Source organism: Macaca mulatta, chromosome 20 (assembly GCF_049350105.2).
Source record: "Macaca mulatta isolate MMU2019108-1 chromosome 20, T2T-MMU8v2.0, whole genome shotgun sequence".
Lineage (NCBI taxonomy): Eukaryota > Metazoa > Chordata > Mammalia > Primates > Cercopithecidae > Macaca > Macaca mulatta.
In genome coordinates, this window is record NC_133425.1 from 67,059,181 (window position 1) to 67,074,312 (window position 15,132).

Genomic DNA, 15,132 nt, shown 5'->3' on the forward strand with positions numbered 1-15,132 from the left:
TTATATCTACAGGACCAGACAGTTCACTTGAAGACATACATTATTTCCACATGCTCAGGTTAGGTGTCCCAGACTCGTCTGCCTCCTGCAGCCAGCAGCCCTTCCGGGCCTCGCCATGCGGAGGGCGACACCTGTAGGTCACAGCTGGAACTTCAGAGATGAGCTGGCTGGGCTGAATGGGACCTGGTTTTTAGGTGGGGGTGGGGGGCTGAGGACACTACACTGATCCCCTTGAAAGGGAGCTGGCTTATCCAGGATTTTCCTAATCATTTCTTCTTCCACCACGCATAGAGCAGTCTTTTAGTGAATGAATCACAAATGATAATATTAAACCTAGGAACTCAAGAAGAGGACTTGATTTGTAAATCTTTTAAAAAAAAGAGAGATAAGCAAAATAAGTTCTTGAAATAACCTCTTTCGTTGATCCTCTCATCGGAACTCAGCTGCCTTCATTTTCTGCTTGCAGTAGGGCAGGGAGGGAAGAAAGCAAAGGCCCAAGTGGGCTCACAGAATGAGAGCTCCAGGAATATTCACAAAGCAACATGCAGTTTCCATGCTTGATGCATCAATGATCTGCTTATACATTACAGTCTCTAGCTTCTCAACAATTTGTTTGGTAAGGCTCAAAGAATTGGGGTCAGTGTCGGGTGACCGTGAGTTTTTAATGCTCTGCTGTGATAGCTGCAGGCTGTATAATGTGCTGGCTTGTAGATGGTCCCCCAGTGGGTACATCCCTTCCCATGTCTGCTGAGCAGCACCTTCAGACACTGCTCATCACCATCTCAGGGTGTTCTGTAGTTTGTAGGTGTCAGACTCTCCCCATCTAAGGTGGTCATGTGTATGCACTAGAGATGAGAGGCCACTGAGCCATCTCTTTGCCTAATCAAATTTGGTTAACCCATTTATGCCAGAGATTGAAAAATTTTTTTGTGTGAAAAATCAGACCCTGGCGATGACCTTCAGCAGCAGGATATAAATAACTCCCACAAGCTTAGTGTTCCAATAATGGAACACTAGGCATAAATGTATCAACACTACAGATATTTTGTGTCACAGCATGTATTAGGACAAATAAGGATCCTTTAAGGGACCTAGCTCATCTGGGTAGACCTAATGTAATAATATTCACTGACCGAATGCTGGTATCACCATTCAAAGATGAATTTTATTATAGTGTTGAACAATTTTATTGAAAGCCTAAAAATGTGCTCGGAACATCCCACTTGGACATAATGAAGATAGTTCCTGTGTCATGCTGTGTAATTTGTTATTACTCTACTGACACCTATACATGTTTTCTCTGCTAAATGATGTATGGTGTCGAAATGTGGGGCTCTGTAACTGATTGACTTCAAGCTGTGGTTGCCTAATTTTTCTCTGTTTGAACTAAGGGTAGAGTAGGGAAACTTGATGTTGACTTTATTGTGCAGTGAGACAAAGAAGGAGACATAGAAATTATATGTGGAATATGAGTTGGAGATGAAAATAAGCAGTACCGTATTTCACCTGTGTTCCCAGTGACTGCCTCATAAGCTCCCTCTTGGTGGTAAGGAAGAAAGAACGTTTGTGACACTAGTTCAGTTTTCCAGACCTTGGACCTCTGTCATCTCTTGAGTCAAGACAATCTGATTCTAAATAGACACCTTCTTCCTCAGTGTTTTTGAAACTCTTTAAGACCAATTTACTTTGTACTCCTACTTTCTTCGTGAGATACATTTAGAGGCTGTTTTCTAGACAGTCAGAAGGCATGACACTTTGAAAAACTGAAAAGTAGCGTCAGGGTAGAGGCTGTTTTCTAGAGGGTCAGAAGGCATGATACTTTAAAATACTGAAAAGTAGAATTGGGGTTGGAGAGACCTCTGGCGGTGCTCAACAGAGGCCTGATCCAGTGTTCTTAAGCCAGACCCAGTACTTCCTTGCTGGGGTCTGGTCTACTGACAGATGTGGGCATCCTTGCCCTCATGCCTGTGCAGCTGAGAAAATGTCCTCTTCATAGCCTCCTAATAATTTCATCTTTATTAAAATTATTTCACCTTGGTTTGTCCACTTTATTCATTCCCTTAGCCCATTCTTACTGAATGCATGCTCTGGGTAATGTGACTCAGAGGGCCAGGAAAGCAAGAGAGAAGTGTCTCCCCTTCTTTCCCTCAGTATCTAGAGTATCTTACTCTCTTCTTCCCCACTTGGCCGAATGACATTTCACTTCATAAGCAACCTAGCGTTGGCGGCCATCATTCTGCCTTCACTGTAGCACTGTGTACTGAACTGGAGAGACATTTCCTGCATTAGTTTTAAACCCGTAGTGAGTGAAGGATGGAATTGCTTCAAAAAGAAAGTGTGTGACTCTGTTACAAATTTTTATCCTTTACTCTACAAATCTCACTTCCCACCACTGCCTCCTGGCATGCTCACAAGATGCCATTTGGTTTTTGGAACTCTTCAAACTGATGAACTCATATCACTGATACTCTATGACTCTTCACAACCTGAATGACTTCCAACAACTCCCACACCCTCTGGCACATGCATAGGCACTGTGAGCCCTGTGAGGGGTCAGTGACTGGGGGGTGGTCTAGGCCAATGCCTAGACCGGCATTGGGAGGCTCTGGGAATGGAGCTAGGCATGAAGTGAACAGGTGGCCACGTGTTGCATTTTCAAGTGTAAAACACTTGCATGCAACTTCAGGGATTCAGGTGGAGGTGCTGCTTCAGCCAGGATTGGTTTTTTAGTTAGAACTAGTCAAGTGAAGCATTCAGAATCTATCTGGAAATACCTAATGGCCACATGTCTGGGGCAAGTCACAACCTCATACCAGCTGTTTACCCAGAAGGAAAGTCCCCACTGCTTACCCAGACCTTGGTATATCCTTAGCACAGTCAGCCTCTCAGGAGCCTCTGGGAAGAGAAGGGGGACGAGTCATTGGTGTCTGTTTTGTGGTTGGCAGTTCTTTGCAATAGGGGCCAAAAGTCCTTCATCTTCTTTTTATTTTTAACCCTTGACATGTTTTTCTTCTGTTTCAGAAGAAGCCATTGAAGATGTTGAAGGACCCAGTGAAACAGCTGCTGATCCAGAGGAGCTTGCTAAGGAGCAAGAGGGTGGAGGCGAGAAAGACCAGGGCAAGTGGGCAGGTAGTGTGCGTGGCTGCCCTCGAACCTTCTAATCTTTCCTTCCCTGGAAGAATGGAGCTAACAAGTCAGGGAGCAGACACATCCTTAGTCTGCCCAGAAAAACTCTGTTGGCTTTGGTCATGTGGGAGGGGGATTTCATTTTGCTTTTTTGAGCAGTCACCTTTATTCTCCTTTATTATACTATATTATACTATATGTTTTAATGGTTAAGCTTTTTAAGTGGCACCAAAGCCAACTTGTTTATTGAGTATCCAGGTAAGTGCCAAGCTCTGTGCAAGAGCATCTCAGTTTTGGTCACCTCTCTTTGGTGGCTCTTCACCAAAATGCCCTTGATGTCATTCTTCCTCTATTGAAGGTCCAGTCGCTGGTCCCACCTGCTCCCAAGGCCAGTGGAGGGATTTGTCATGTGGAACTTGATCAGGGTCACCCCTGATTCTTAGCCTCAAGATTCTCTAAGGGTCAGGCACAGGGGCTCATGCCTGAAATCTCAATACTTTGGGAGGCTGAGGTGGTAGGATCACTTGAGGCCAGGAATTCAAGACCTGCCTGGGCAACATAGCGAGTCCCTGTCTCTACTAAAATTCAAAAAAAAAAAAAAAAATTTGCTGGGTGTGGTGGCACATACCTGTAGTCCTAGTTACTCGGGGGGCTGAGGTGGGAGAACCACTTGAACCCTCAACTGGAGGTTGAGGCTGCAGCGAGCCCTGATCGTGCCAGCCACTGCCACTCCACCCTGGGTGACAGAGTGAGACTCTTATCTCAGCAGGGGGTGGGAGGGGTGGTTGGGGGGGAAGGATTCTCAGCTGAGCATAATGGCTCACGCCTGTAATCTCAGCCCTTTGGGAGGCTGAGGTCGGCAGATTGCTTAAGCTCAGAAGTTCGAGACCAGCCTGCGCAACATGGTGAGACACTGTGTCTACAAAAAATTAGCCAGACATTGTGTTGCACGCTTGTAGTACCAGCTGCTTGGGGGCCTGAGGTGGGAGGAGTGCCTGAGCCAGGGAGGTCAAGGCTACAGTGAGCTAAGATCATGCCATAGCACTCCAGCCTGGGTGATCAAAAAAAAAAAAAAAAAAAATTCTGAGGGAGTCAGCAGTGAAGGGTGATCTTTGTCCTGCATCTGGGGGCCTGGGCAGGGCCCTGCACAGGTGGTGCCTGCCCTGGATATTCTTCCTGTCCTCCCCCTCCCCCAGGGTGAGTACTCACATGCTGAAAACCACCCAAAGGGGAGACAAGCAGTGCAGCCAGGAAGGGGGACATCTTACCCAAAGCAGAAGACATTGAAGAAGCCAAGACAGAAAGTGCTATTTCTGGAAAAACTGGTGTTGAGAGGAGGACGGCCATTTCTCAAGATGATAAGATTTCTATATTGAAGGGAAGAAGAGCTGAGACTAAAAAAGCTTAGGGTTTCTGAGGAGGAGCAAAGTCACTTCAGAGAAGACTTAGGGGACAGTTAAGTCTTTTAGAAAATAAGAGGAAATGATGTGACAGGCAACAAAAATGATTTTATTTGATCAACCTAATTCTTACTACCATGATTAATATTACAATACTTTTGTTTTTGAGAAAATATTTACTTTCTAGAGCCCATATTCATTGGGCCTTTGTTACTTTTCCAGGCATGACTGTTCTTAAATCATATTCAATGTTGGCCTTCACTATTTAAACAAGATACAGAATCTTGGAGAGAGGCCAGAAGAGAGCAATGAAAATGACTGAAGGGCTGAGAAATACTGCCTTTGACAAGAAGCTGAAGAAATGGGTCATTCAGCCTAGAAAAGAGAAATTAGAGAGGTAGTACAATAGTTCCCAAATATCGGGAGGGATACACAGGGTGGGCGATGCACTACTGTTCAGTGTTTCCTGGGAGACAGAGACAGGGCCATACTGCAGCCGAATGAATGGACGGCACACCAGGTGGACTCTGCTGCCCACCGTGCTTAGCGTTCCCCTTCAGATTGGCCTGTGTGGTGTCCAGAAGCCTGAACTCCAGAAAACATTGAGGGTTACGGCCAAACACCCTAGGAGGATTTGTAAGGTAGGACCGAGGAATAGAGGATGACCATCTGTGCTCAAAGGAAGGCCCTAAATGTAGTGGGGGACGTATCCTCCTGTGGGGCTTTGCCTGGACCATGATCCTGGTTTTGCCTCAACGTTGAATGAGAGCGAAACAAATGGCTCAGATAGCAGTTAAACAGATCACCAAGTGAGCTGGGGAAAAGGATTTCACAAACACAGTTTGACGACTGGGTGACCTTCTGGGCCATCTGTCCTTTGTTGTCACGATTTGGGTGCTTGATTTCTAATCCTGACTCTGCCACTCATTAGCTGTGTGACCCCACTCAAGGTACCTTGACCTTTCTGTGCCTCAGTTTCCTCAGATGAGATGAGGATTAAAAATGGTACCTATTTCTTTAGGATTGCTGTGAGGATTATTTGACTACGGGAAGCTCAGAACAGTGCGTGGCATGTTGTAAGCTCTATGTAAGTTGTTTGTTTAATGGTTTAGTGATATATAAGATGAGGAAAACTGGTAGCAGTTTCTCTTTGGGTCCTCTGTTGCAAGGCAGCATGTGGCTCCTCGGAATTTTGAGCTGAGGGAGGCGCAACATACAAGGATTTAGTGGGATCGTGCGAATGATGTTTTGGTGCATATGTTTTCTGCATTTTGTGTGCTAAGGCACTACAGAAATAATAAACAGGAGCCACCATTTGCAAAGCCCCTACTGTATGTGCTGCCCTATGATAGCCACTCAATATGTGCTTCTCTAATCCTTCCAACCAGTTTAGGGCAGGCTTTGTTGAGAGCAGTTCAATTAAATCTTATTCAGAGTGTTTCTGATTCAGTGGGAGTGTGTCTTCACAGCACTAGTGGACATGCTAGGCAGTCAGGAGACTACTAAAAGACGTAAAATAAGCACCATAAAAAATGAATGTCCTTAATAAGGTTCCCGTTTCTCATGCATTCATTCAAGCAACAGACCTACTTAATCTTTACTTCCAAAAGACACACAGAAAATGGATGAATGAGTGATTGAATGAATAACTCAGAGGTGCACCTTGCCAGCTGCACAGTAGTAAAGAGAGAAGGGAAAATTCTTTCCCTACTCCTGCAGATGATCCTCTTTTGACCTGAAGCATAATTTTGTCTATAGTATCTGAGTGTGTAATGACAGGCTTTATTAAGGTACTTGGGCCAGTTTGATCTTGGAATCGATATAGGTGCCAGCAACCTCCTCTGAGCTTTCTTCTGGATTCTTAGTATTTTATATATTTTTTAAAAATCTACGTTTGTTCTATTCTCTCCCTAAATTGAGCTGTTCCTATCTGATTACGTGATGGGGAATGCTTCCTCCTGGCAAGTAAATAAATAGTGATTTCACAATTTGTTATGTTGATTAGCAGCTGTTCATGATGCAGATTAATAATATTTCAAATGGGCCTGGATAATTGGCATTTTCTCAGCTATTGATTTTGTAGTTTTGGGGTATGTGCAGGAATGGGTAATCTTTACTGAACACTTTCAGCTACTTATTTCTACATTTGGAGTGGGCCTCCTGGTTTCCTTTTTGGGTGTCCCTCTTTGGGATTCTTTTATTCAGATGTCAGGTCTTTTACCCTGGGTGGCAGCACAGCAAGCAAGATAGTGATCTGAACCAAGGTTGGGTCAGTTCCACGATCAATGGCTGGGTCCCTACCCCATGCAAGGCACTGGGCAGAGTTCTACTGATCACAAATTCAGTGAGATTATAGGGCCTGCCTTCAGGGAATCTAACACTCTTCTGGGGATTTTAGGAACGCCTATAGTTGTCAGAGCAATATTACTATAGATCAGTGCTGTTGAATGGAACTGTCGATATGGATAGAAATGTTCTGTATCTGACCTGAACAATACAATAGTCACTTGCCACATATGGCTATTGAGCCTGTAAAGTCTGGCTAGTACCACTGAGGAACTGAACTTTAAATTGTATTTAATTTTAATCAATTTAAATTTAAAGAGCCACACATGCAGCTTATGGATACCCAAAAGGAACAAAACTAACCCTGAAAGAATGCATCATAGGTATAGCAACTGTCCGGTAATTATAAAGGCTTCATAAAGCTCTAACCCTGTGCCAGGCACCATTCTAGAGCTTCACACCTGTCCTTCCCAGCAGGCATGCCGTGAATTGCTCACAGGTACACAGGTCCTGCTTCATCTGTTTATCCCAGTTTGCCATCATTTTGTGTGTGCCATGATGTGAAAAAAAGGAAGGTTAGAAACTCTAGCAAGTTGCCAAAAGGTATACAGACAGGTGCAGATTTACACACTGGCTTTTCCACTTATTCTAATTTAGGACAGAGCCCAAGCTCTTACCAATATACCATCTCTCAGAGAAGGATCATTTTCACTTTGATCATTTGATCTAGTTTTCATCTATGTCTGAGTATAAGGAGCAGAAGTCTCCTGACATTGTACAGTGATTATAGTAACACGACAACGTCCAGGATGTTCAAAATGAACTGGATTATCAACCATGGACATATATCTTGTAAGGAGTTGGTGTTGTGCTCATTCTGAAAGCAGGATGGTGATGTGGAAAGACTAGATTTGGAGTCAGGAAGCCCACCAGCCAGCATATGACCTTGGTTGAGGCACTTGGCCTCTTTCGGCTCAGGTACATCCTCTGTGAAACACAGACAAGGGATATCCACTAGTCCCAACCACCTGAGAGTTCCAAGATGGTGAGTGGTAGCACATGTACAGGCCCTTGGGGCACATCTTGTCAAGGAAAGTGTGATGTGCTCCTGTGGGCCAATGAAGGGTGTAGGAAAGTTCTTTGTTCTCTTCCCTAATGCACAGCTATTGCCACTGTCCAACTTTGTGGTTTTCTCTTTTGAAACATGAAAATGACCCTTGTTCTCTTTTACTGGAATAGATTTGAATGTGTGTATTCTCGAATTAAGAGCCCCCCCATGTCATCAACTGAGCAATGATTAATGCAGTGATTATCCAATTAATCATTAATTGCAATAAGTTAAGTGATATACAATTAATGTGATGCTTTATCACCAATAATTAGGGGAAAAATTGAACTCTTGGCAAAGAATCATAGCAAGATGGTTATTTAATTCCTGTAGTCGTCATGGTTTCCAGCCACAGAGCACCAAGCTGAGTCTAGTTAAGGTAATTTGGGACAAGATGACCAGAGGGTATTGGTGCTTTTAAAAAATGGGGGTTGGAAGGGAAGCAGGGAAATAGCTCAACTTGAAATGACACCACAGCAGTGCTTCAGAAATCCCTAACTGACATTCATGTTTATATTTTTGTAAATTTTTGAGTTAGAATGGTAGTTTGAGTGTTTTCATTTTTCTAAGGGATTGGCCTGAAGGAATTTTACTTTATTAATTTTTTTAAATCTATGATGCTCACCTAACACAGCAATTAGTGTAGTGGAGCATCCCTGATTTGAATCTATGGAAGACTGCTATTAAAGGAAGTATTAATGGGCTGGCGAGGTCTGGGTGACTGTTAGGGAAAAGAATGTTTATGGAATATGGTGCTGGCAGGCATGATTTCAATCGGATTTGACATGTTTAACATAAATGTATAGTGTATGGCTCCTGCCGCATATGAATAATTCCTTCAGACCTGCTGCCTTTCTAATTACTAAGGTTGAAAAAAAGCAGGTCAGGCACATCTTGGTGCAAATCTATTACCAGCCCTCCCCCTATTTTCCCTGTTGTTTACAGCTTTGTATAAATAGAGATGCCTTTGTATGGGGAACTTAGTGCCTGAAATATAATCTGTGACAAAGAATGGAAAGAGGCTGAAAAAATACTTTTTTTTTTTTTTTTTTTTCCAAATTGAGTCTCTAAAGACAAAAGAAGGTATGTGCTGAGAGGAAACATGTGTTAGGAAAAACACAGGACTCACAGGAGTCGGAAGCCCTGGGTTCAAGGCCTAATTCTGCCACTAAGATTACCTTTGTGACCTCAAGTCTCTGGACCTCAGTTTCCAAATCTGTAAAGTGGCAGGTTGGACCAAATGGGTTCTTAACAATCTGGAGCTCCATAAAATATGACTGGGGGAGGGAGAGTTGTAGAGTAGTATAGAATCTTGGAGCATATTAATTACTAAAGTTGGAATGCTGATAACTTTCCAAGATTTTCCTTGTCTGTGGCTAGTTAATATACCCTGGATAAAAGGTTCAAGGCTTTCTTGATGGAGGTCAGGCAGCACCAAGCCTACTTTTCTTGATGGGGTGTCAGAGCACCATATGCCCTTACCTAGTTCTGTGTTCTTGGGACAGACTCACTGTGGTATCAGAGCCAGTGTGATGAGGACATCAACAGAGGAGTCCTTGGAGACTCACATGGATGCCTTTGAGTGGCCACCTATATCCCAACCCTGTTGCTGACTAGAAACCAGGCCATTCACCACCACCACACCTCTACAGAAATCATTTTGGCCTAACTCTGTATCTTTCCAGTGCTTGGTTTCATTTCTCCACCTCACCCAAAAGTAAATTTGTCTTTGCAGTAGGGTGCATGTGAGGGAATGCTGGGAGCCCATTGTGCGTGGCCCCTTTGTGGTTCACGGTCCTGCCAATGGAAACCGTTTTTGGTTTTATGTTTTCACACATAGATGGGAATTGTGTGACTGTGTCAGCTTTTTCAGAGTCAGCTTGTCCCCCCTTCTCTCACTGCCCACTCTTTTTTCCAGGCCACTTCCAGTATACTTGGCTGCTTAAAGTCACTGCAGGCGGAATTCTGTCTCACAATTGAAAACAAACCATGAACTATTTTTATGTTGGGAAGCCAAAATAGATACAGGCTGTGGTGTATATCTGGACTTGCCCGAATTCCAGTTAATTCAAAGGTCTTGGCTTTGAGAATTTATATTGTAAGTCATAAGAGAGATAGGGACTACATCAGTTGAACAAATATTTTCTTGCACAGATATATCTAAGGCAGGTACAGGACATGCAAAAAAAAAAAAAAACACTTTCTAGAAGTGTTGTCATATGTAATCACATAATTATGACACAGTATAATGAGAACTATCATCAAGGTATAGATAAAGGGCAGTGAAAATGTAGATTAAGGAGCAAATCATTGTTCATCACTATAGAAAATACCTTATAGATTTGCATATTATTCTTACAGAGTGGCCATGTTAATCTTGCCTGCTTTGTTCTGGCTTTAATTTTTGTGCCAATGAGAAAGTACCTCTGTTATTATAATCATGATTGTTAAAAAAAAATTACCATTGTGCCTTTCCGTGGGGGATATTAGAGCACGTTCATTAGGTTCTCATATTCTTCTTGGGTCCAATGTTACCTTCGTTTTGCAGCCTCGAGAACTAAGTAAGGCTCATAGATTGGGAACTTTTGGGTGTCAGAGTTGCACTCAAACCCCAATTTGCCTTCTGAGTCAGATACATTTCCTACATTATAAAGCCAAAGAACATGTAACATTATCACTTTCTCTACTTACAGGAAGATTGGAGGAGGAGAACTTAAGTTCTGTGCTTCTCTTGTCAGATAGAGTTGTCAGCTGTTTATGGTCAGGAGCTGTGTGGCAACCATTGATTTTTGTAATCCCTAGCACCTAGCAAGTGCTTAATACTGTTCAGATGTTTCATTAACAATCAATTGGTAAAATAGCATGACATAAGTACCTTCAAGTCCAAGTTATTCTACTTTCTGCTTTGTAGACATTAAATCCATGGGTTAATAGGATTGTCTCATCCTGGTATACAGAAAAGACAAATTTAGGGTGCCTTTGCTTGTCCTAAAAACCAAGTTTCAGTGTTACAGCTTTTAGAATTTGTCTAGCAGGCTTTCTGGTCTTCACTGGAAAGCCCGTAAAAAAGCAAAAATAAACAAGTTTCTCCCCTCGTTCTATGGTTTTATAGCCCCACCAGTATTATTTTCCAATCCTTCCAAAAAAGAAACCATAGCAACAAATGTTTGCACTTTCACCATGTGCCAGACTCTGTGGTAGGCGTCATATGCCTGATCTCTGGCTAGCGGCACAGAAACCGTGTGTAGTCAGTGTTACCCCACTGACAGATGAGGAAACGGAAAGTTCAGTGTAGTTAGATAGGATGCTTGAGGTTACACAGTCAGGATCTGAACCAACTGTGACCAGCGCTACAAAGCACTGTGCTTTATTACCTAGCAAGGGGGGCTGACTGATGCTTTTGGGTGAAGAGAACTTGGCCTTAGGCAAACAAGTGAAAAAACATCAGTTCCTGAGGAGTCCCTGAAGGCGCTCCAGAACTACCTCCCTGCACTTTCACACAGGTCACTTATCCTAGGCCTTTGGAGTACTGTGAGTGAGCTGAATGTGGGAACTCAATGGAGATGGAAAGCAGCACTGATATTAAATATAAACATTACTCAATGTAGGGTGTCTATCTCTCTGTACTGTACAAAATACCAAGAGAAGATGTTGACAGTCTTCGTAGTGCCTAAATCTGGAGGAGAAAGTGGAGAATCATTCCCATTTCCCACCCTTGCAGGAACCTGAGTAATGTCTTTCTTCCCTAAGTACAAGTTCTCACACTTTCCTGTGGAACCTGGACTAGGAAAAACAAACCCTAGGTGGATCACGAGGGAAGACCGGTTTGTAAGGTTCTGATAAGTTACATTCAGCAGTTCTCTGTATCTGTCACCATTCTGGACACACACCCATATTTTATCTGTTTATGTTCACAAGTTCACTTTCACTCATAAAATTTAGTATTTTAGGAAGACAGATTTGGAATGGAGAAGAAACTAGAAGAATATTGCTATATTGCAGTCTCTCAGAGTCTAGACTGTGTTGGGGCTCGGAGACCCTAACTAACCTAATTATTGTTTGACTCGGTGGAGACTGAATGGTACTCTGTTAATTAACTTTGGCCCGATCCCAGAATGATTCGCATGCCACTGGTTTTGATCTAGGTCCTGCACCTCTGGGCTTTTTCCTTTGTTGGTCCAGTCTCTGAGGTTCCTTCGCGCTCTGGTTGTCTTCACAGTCCTGTAATGAAGCCACAGGGAAGCGTGATAAGTGCAGACCCCCTAGTGTGTCCCTGGACTGTGGCCACCCATCCTCACAAGATACCATGGCCATAGCTGCAGGAAGCCATGCCAGGGGAAGACAGCATATTTTGCAGGAACCAACAAGAGGCCAAAGACAGGCAGGTCGACTCAGCACCTCAAAGTCAGGAATCAGGTCAAAATCAAAATCAGGAATATTTAGCAGGCCTCCAAAATCCTGGCATGAGCCAGGCTCATGGTGGCAGTCCAATGCCTATAATTGATTAAACAGACCAACAGCTGATGTTGGTCTAAACCAGGTGGTGGCTCTGTTTTGACTGGTGGTTCATTTGCAAACCTGACACAGAGGGAGCAAGGTGTCTTGAAACTGAAATGTGAAATGGCCTTTTGGGAACTCAGATCAGTGTGGTTAAGCAGCCTTATGCATATTTCAGCAAGGAATTAGTGCAACAGATTGATGTCTCTGATTTAGGGCTCAGCACTGTTTTTCTCCCCAAATACGCAGAGCAAGCAGCAGCACCCACCGGTCATTGTGTGCCCACCATCCCACCTTGAGGCTTCCAGAGCCTGCCAGAGAGGCTGCTTCCTGCAGAGAAAGCAGAGGCCCCACAGAATGGTGCCTGAACCCCCATTCCCAGATTGCTGACTTGTGCAAATGGGGGCTAGCATAGATCTGTGCATCCTTCCAGAGCTGAAGCATAGAGGGCCTTCAGCTGCTGAGGCCCGCAGGTGCCTGGCCTAGGGAAGCCAGCACTAAAAAGATGCTTCCTCTTTCTGCAAGGTGGAAGGGGCCCACAGGTATTTGTGCCCTTTTCACAGAGGCTCTCCAGGATAGGACATGTGGAAATAAAGAGATTTCTGTAAACAAGGGAGTCTGTCCTTTTTCTGGATTATGCTGCTAACAGAACACGTGGAGCTTATTTCTTCTGAATTTCTGGTTTTGAAGGTGTCTGCATTTGTTTTAGAGTAAACAGGTGGCCTGAGGGTATTTTAAAACATCTAGGCTATGAGACCGGACCTGGCTATCATCCCTGAGTTTAGATGAGAGTATCATGTCATCAGAGTCATTTAAAGTGGACTGACAGATTGGCCCATGCTTGCTGGGCCCTCTCATTTAATTCTAGTTAGACCGCAAAGCAGCATGGTTCCTACCTATTACACAAAGCCTTGGCTCTGACCACTGTTCTCAAAGTGTGGTCCCCAGACCATCAGCATTACCTGGGAACTTAACTGGAAATGCAAATTATCTGACCCAGACTTACTGAATTAGAACCTTAGGACAGGGGCTGTGATCTGTATTTCAATGAACCCTGCCTGGGAGTCTGACACATTGTGGCATTTGCTGAACCTCAAGGCTGCGATCTCAGTGACAAGCGTGAGGTTTTGAGATCTACTTCTTAACTAGACAGGAGGTCCTGAGCCCTTGCTGGGTTAGGGAGGCATGGAGCTTTCCTAAAGGACAGGGAAGGTGTATGACAGGCATAGGGCCCTAGGTTTTGGTAGATGTAAGCAACATTGGGGGTTGGGGAGAGAGGGAGGGAGCCAGAGAGGCAGGGTCACGATGAAGAGTGATTGAAGACCTGGAAATCTTTATCTAAACTGCTTAATAAGTAACACCTGGGTGAAGTATACATGGGCTCTTTCTATGCTGTTCTTGTGACTTCCTGTGAAGCTATAATTATTTCCAAACAAAAAGTAAAATCATAACAACACCTAAGAGCTGCTGGAGTTTTAAAGTGCTGACCTATTTTGTTCATATTTAAGTTGGAGAAGAAAAATAATTAGCCTTTCCCTGAGTAACTCTTATAACTATGTGTAGTATAAATCAAATTTTCTTTGAAATCCTTTTTAGAAACAAAAGGTCTGTGAAGTTGATGGAACCTCTGTGTCTTCCATACCTGTGTAGGCATATTCTGCTTTTGGGGGTAGGTGTTTTCTAGGGATATATGGGAGCAAGATAGCTTGCATTTCCAGAGAATAAGACTGTGTTTTGAATAGAAGGTTCTTAACTTCACCAGGTTGGATGTTGAGACAGATCCTGCTCCTTTGGATAGGGAAGAGAGAAGCCTCAGCTCTTTTCTAGCTGTGGCATGAAGACCACCCCCTGCTGAGTGGACATGTGCATGCATCTGCTTCACACAAATCCTCTTCCCCTCTACCCCTGTTCCTCTTTGAAACATCTCTAAGTGCTTGGTTGGAGGCAGAATGAGACCGTGCATGTTTAAAGACCAAGCTGGCAGGAAAGCAGATTCTTTAAAGGAACTGTTGTTCTCTCTATTGGGGGAGGAAGAAAATTTAGCCAGATCTTTGGCCACTTATCAAGTGCAGTAGCTCCACAGGAGATTTGAGTAAGAAAGCCCAGCCTGTCCTCTGGGGAAGGAATTGCAAGCAAATGCCAAGAGTAACTCTACTTTCAATGAAAGTCAGAAGATCACAAAATCCAGAAGCACAGATGACCCTCTGGAAACATTGCATTTGTGCTGTCTAGAGGGAGCATGAGGTATGAGAAGCTGAGAGAGAGGAGCTATGGGAAACACACATTGCACCTTCCATTTAATTATGAGCTGAAGGACCATTTTCAGATCTCATGATACATATATGTCTTGTGTGTTGGAATAGTTATCCCAACTCAGACATTGAGTATGGAGTTGTGTGAATTTATTTTTTCGCTAGTCAACGGAGATAGAGAAAAGATTGCTGTAAATTTCTGGGGCAGGTGGCAAGCTGGTTTACGGAATGCAAGGCGATGAGAACCTCTGGCTTACGGAAAGTAGCATGAATTAATAATCATTTAATTGGTTCCTCCATTATGTTGCTGGTTTGGGAGATGGAAGTTTAGATGGAGGGGCTGTCAGTGATACTTTTTAGCTAAGAGTCTGATAGTTGAGAGGTGGGGGTGGTGGCTGCCTTTGGATTCTCCACAAGGTTCAAATGTCAGGCAGCATCCCAGGCCCTCAGTGGGCTCACCTTG

General features: G+C 43.7%; 1 protein-coding gene, 1 long non-coding RNA gene and 1 other non-coding gene across 6 annotated transcripts in view; 2 read left to right on the top strand and 1 right to left on the bottom strand.

The window, feature by feature from the left end:
- ZFHX3 (zinc finger homeobox 3) overlaps nt 1–15,132 on the top strand; it is a 1,113,461-nt gene that overhangs the window by 1,063,833 nt on the left and 34,496 nt on the right. For 2 of the 4 annotated variants that reach the window (XM_077984470.1, XM_077984469.1), the window contains one exon: nt 3,022–3,102. In XM_077984470.1, the coding sequence (XP_077840596.1) occupies nt 3,022–3,102 (81 nt within the window). Of the gene's footprint in view, nt 1–3,021; nt 3,130–15,132 lie in introns of all 4 variants that reach the window. The other 2 variants (XM_077984468.1, XM_028841442.2) reach the window with 1 other exon arrangement.
- The window catches only part of LOC144337688 (uncharacterized), a 204,934-nt gene that overhangs the window by 34,011 nt on the left and 155,791 nt on the right, over nt 1–15,132 (bottom strand). The window contains exon 3 of the long non-coding RNA XR_013411116.1: nt 2,851–2,895. This is a non-coding gene — a long non-coding RNA (uncharacterized LOC144337688). The remainder of the gene's footprint in view (nt 1–2,850; nt 2,896–15,132) is intronic.
- Nucleotides 10,924–10,983, top strand: LOC114674489 (U7 small nuclear RNA). Its single transcript, XR_003725646.1, has one exon. It is a non-coding gene; the product is annotated as a U7 small nuclear RNA (small nuclear RNA).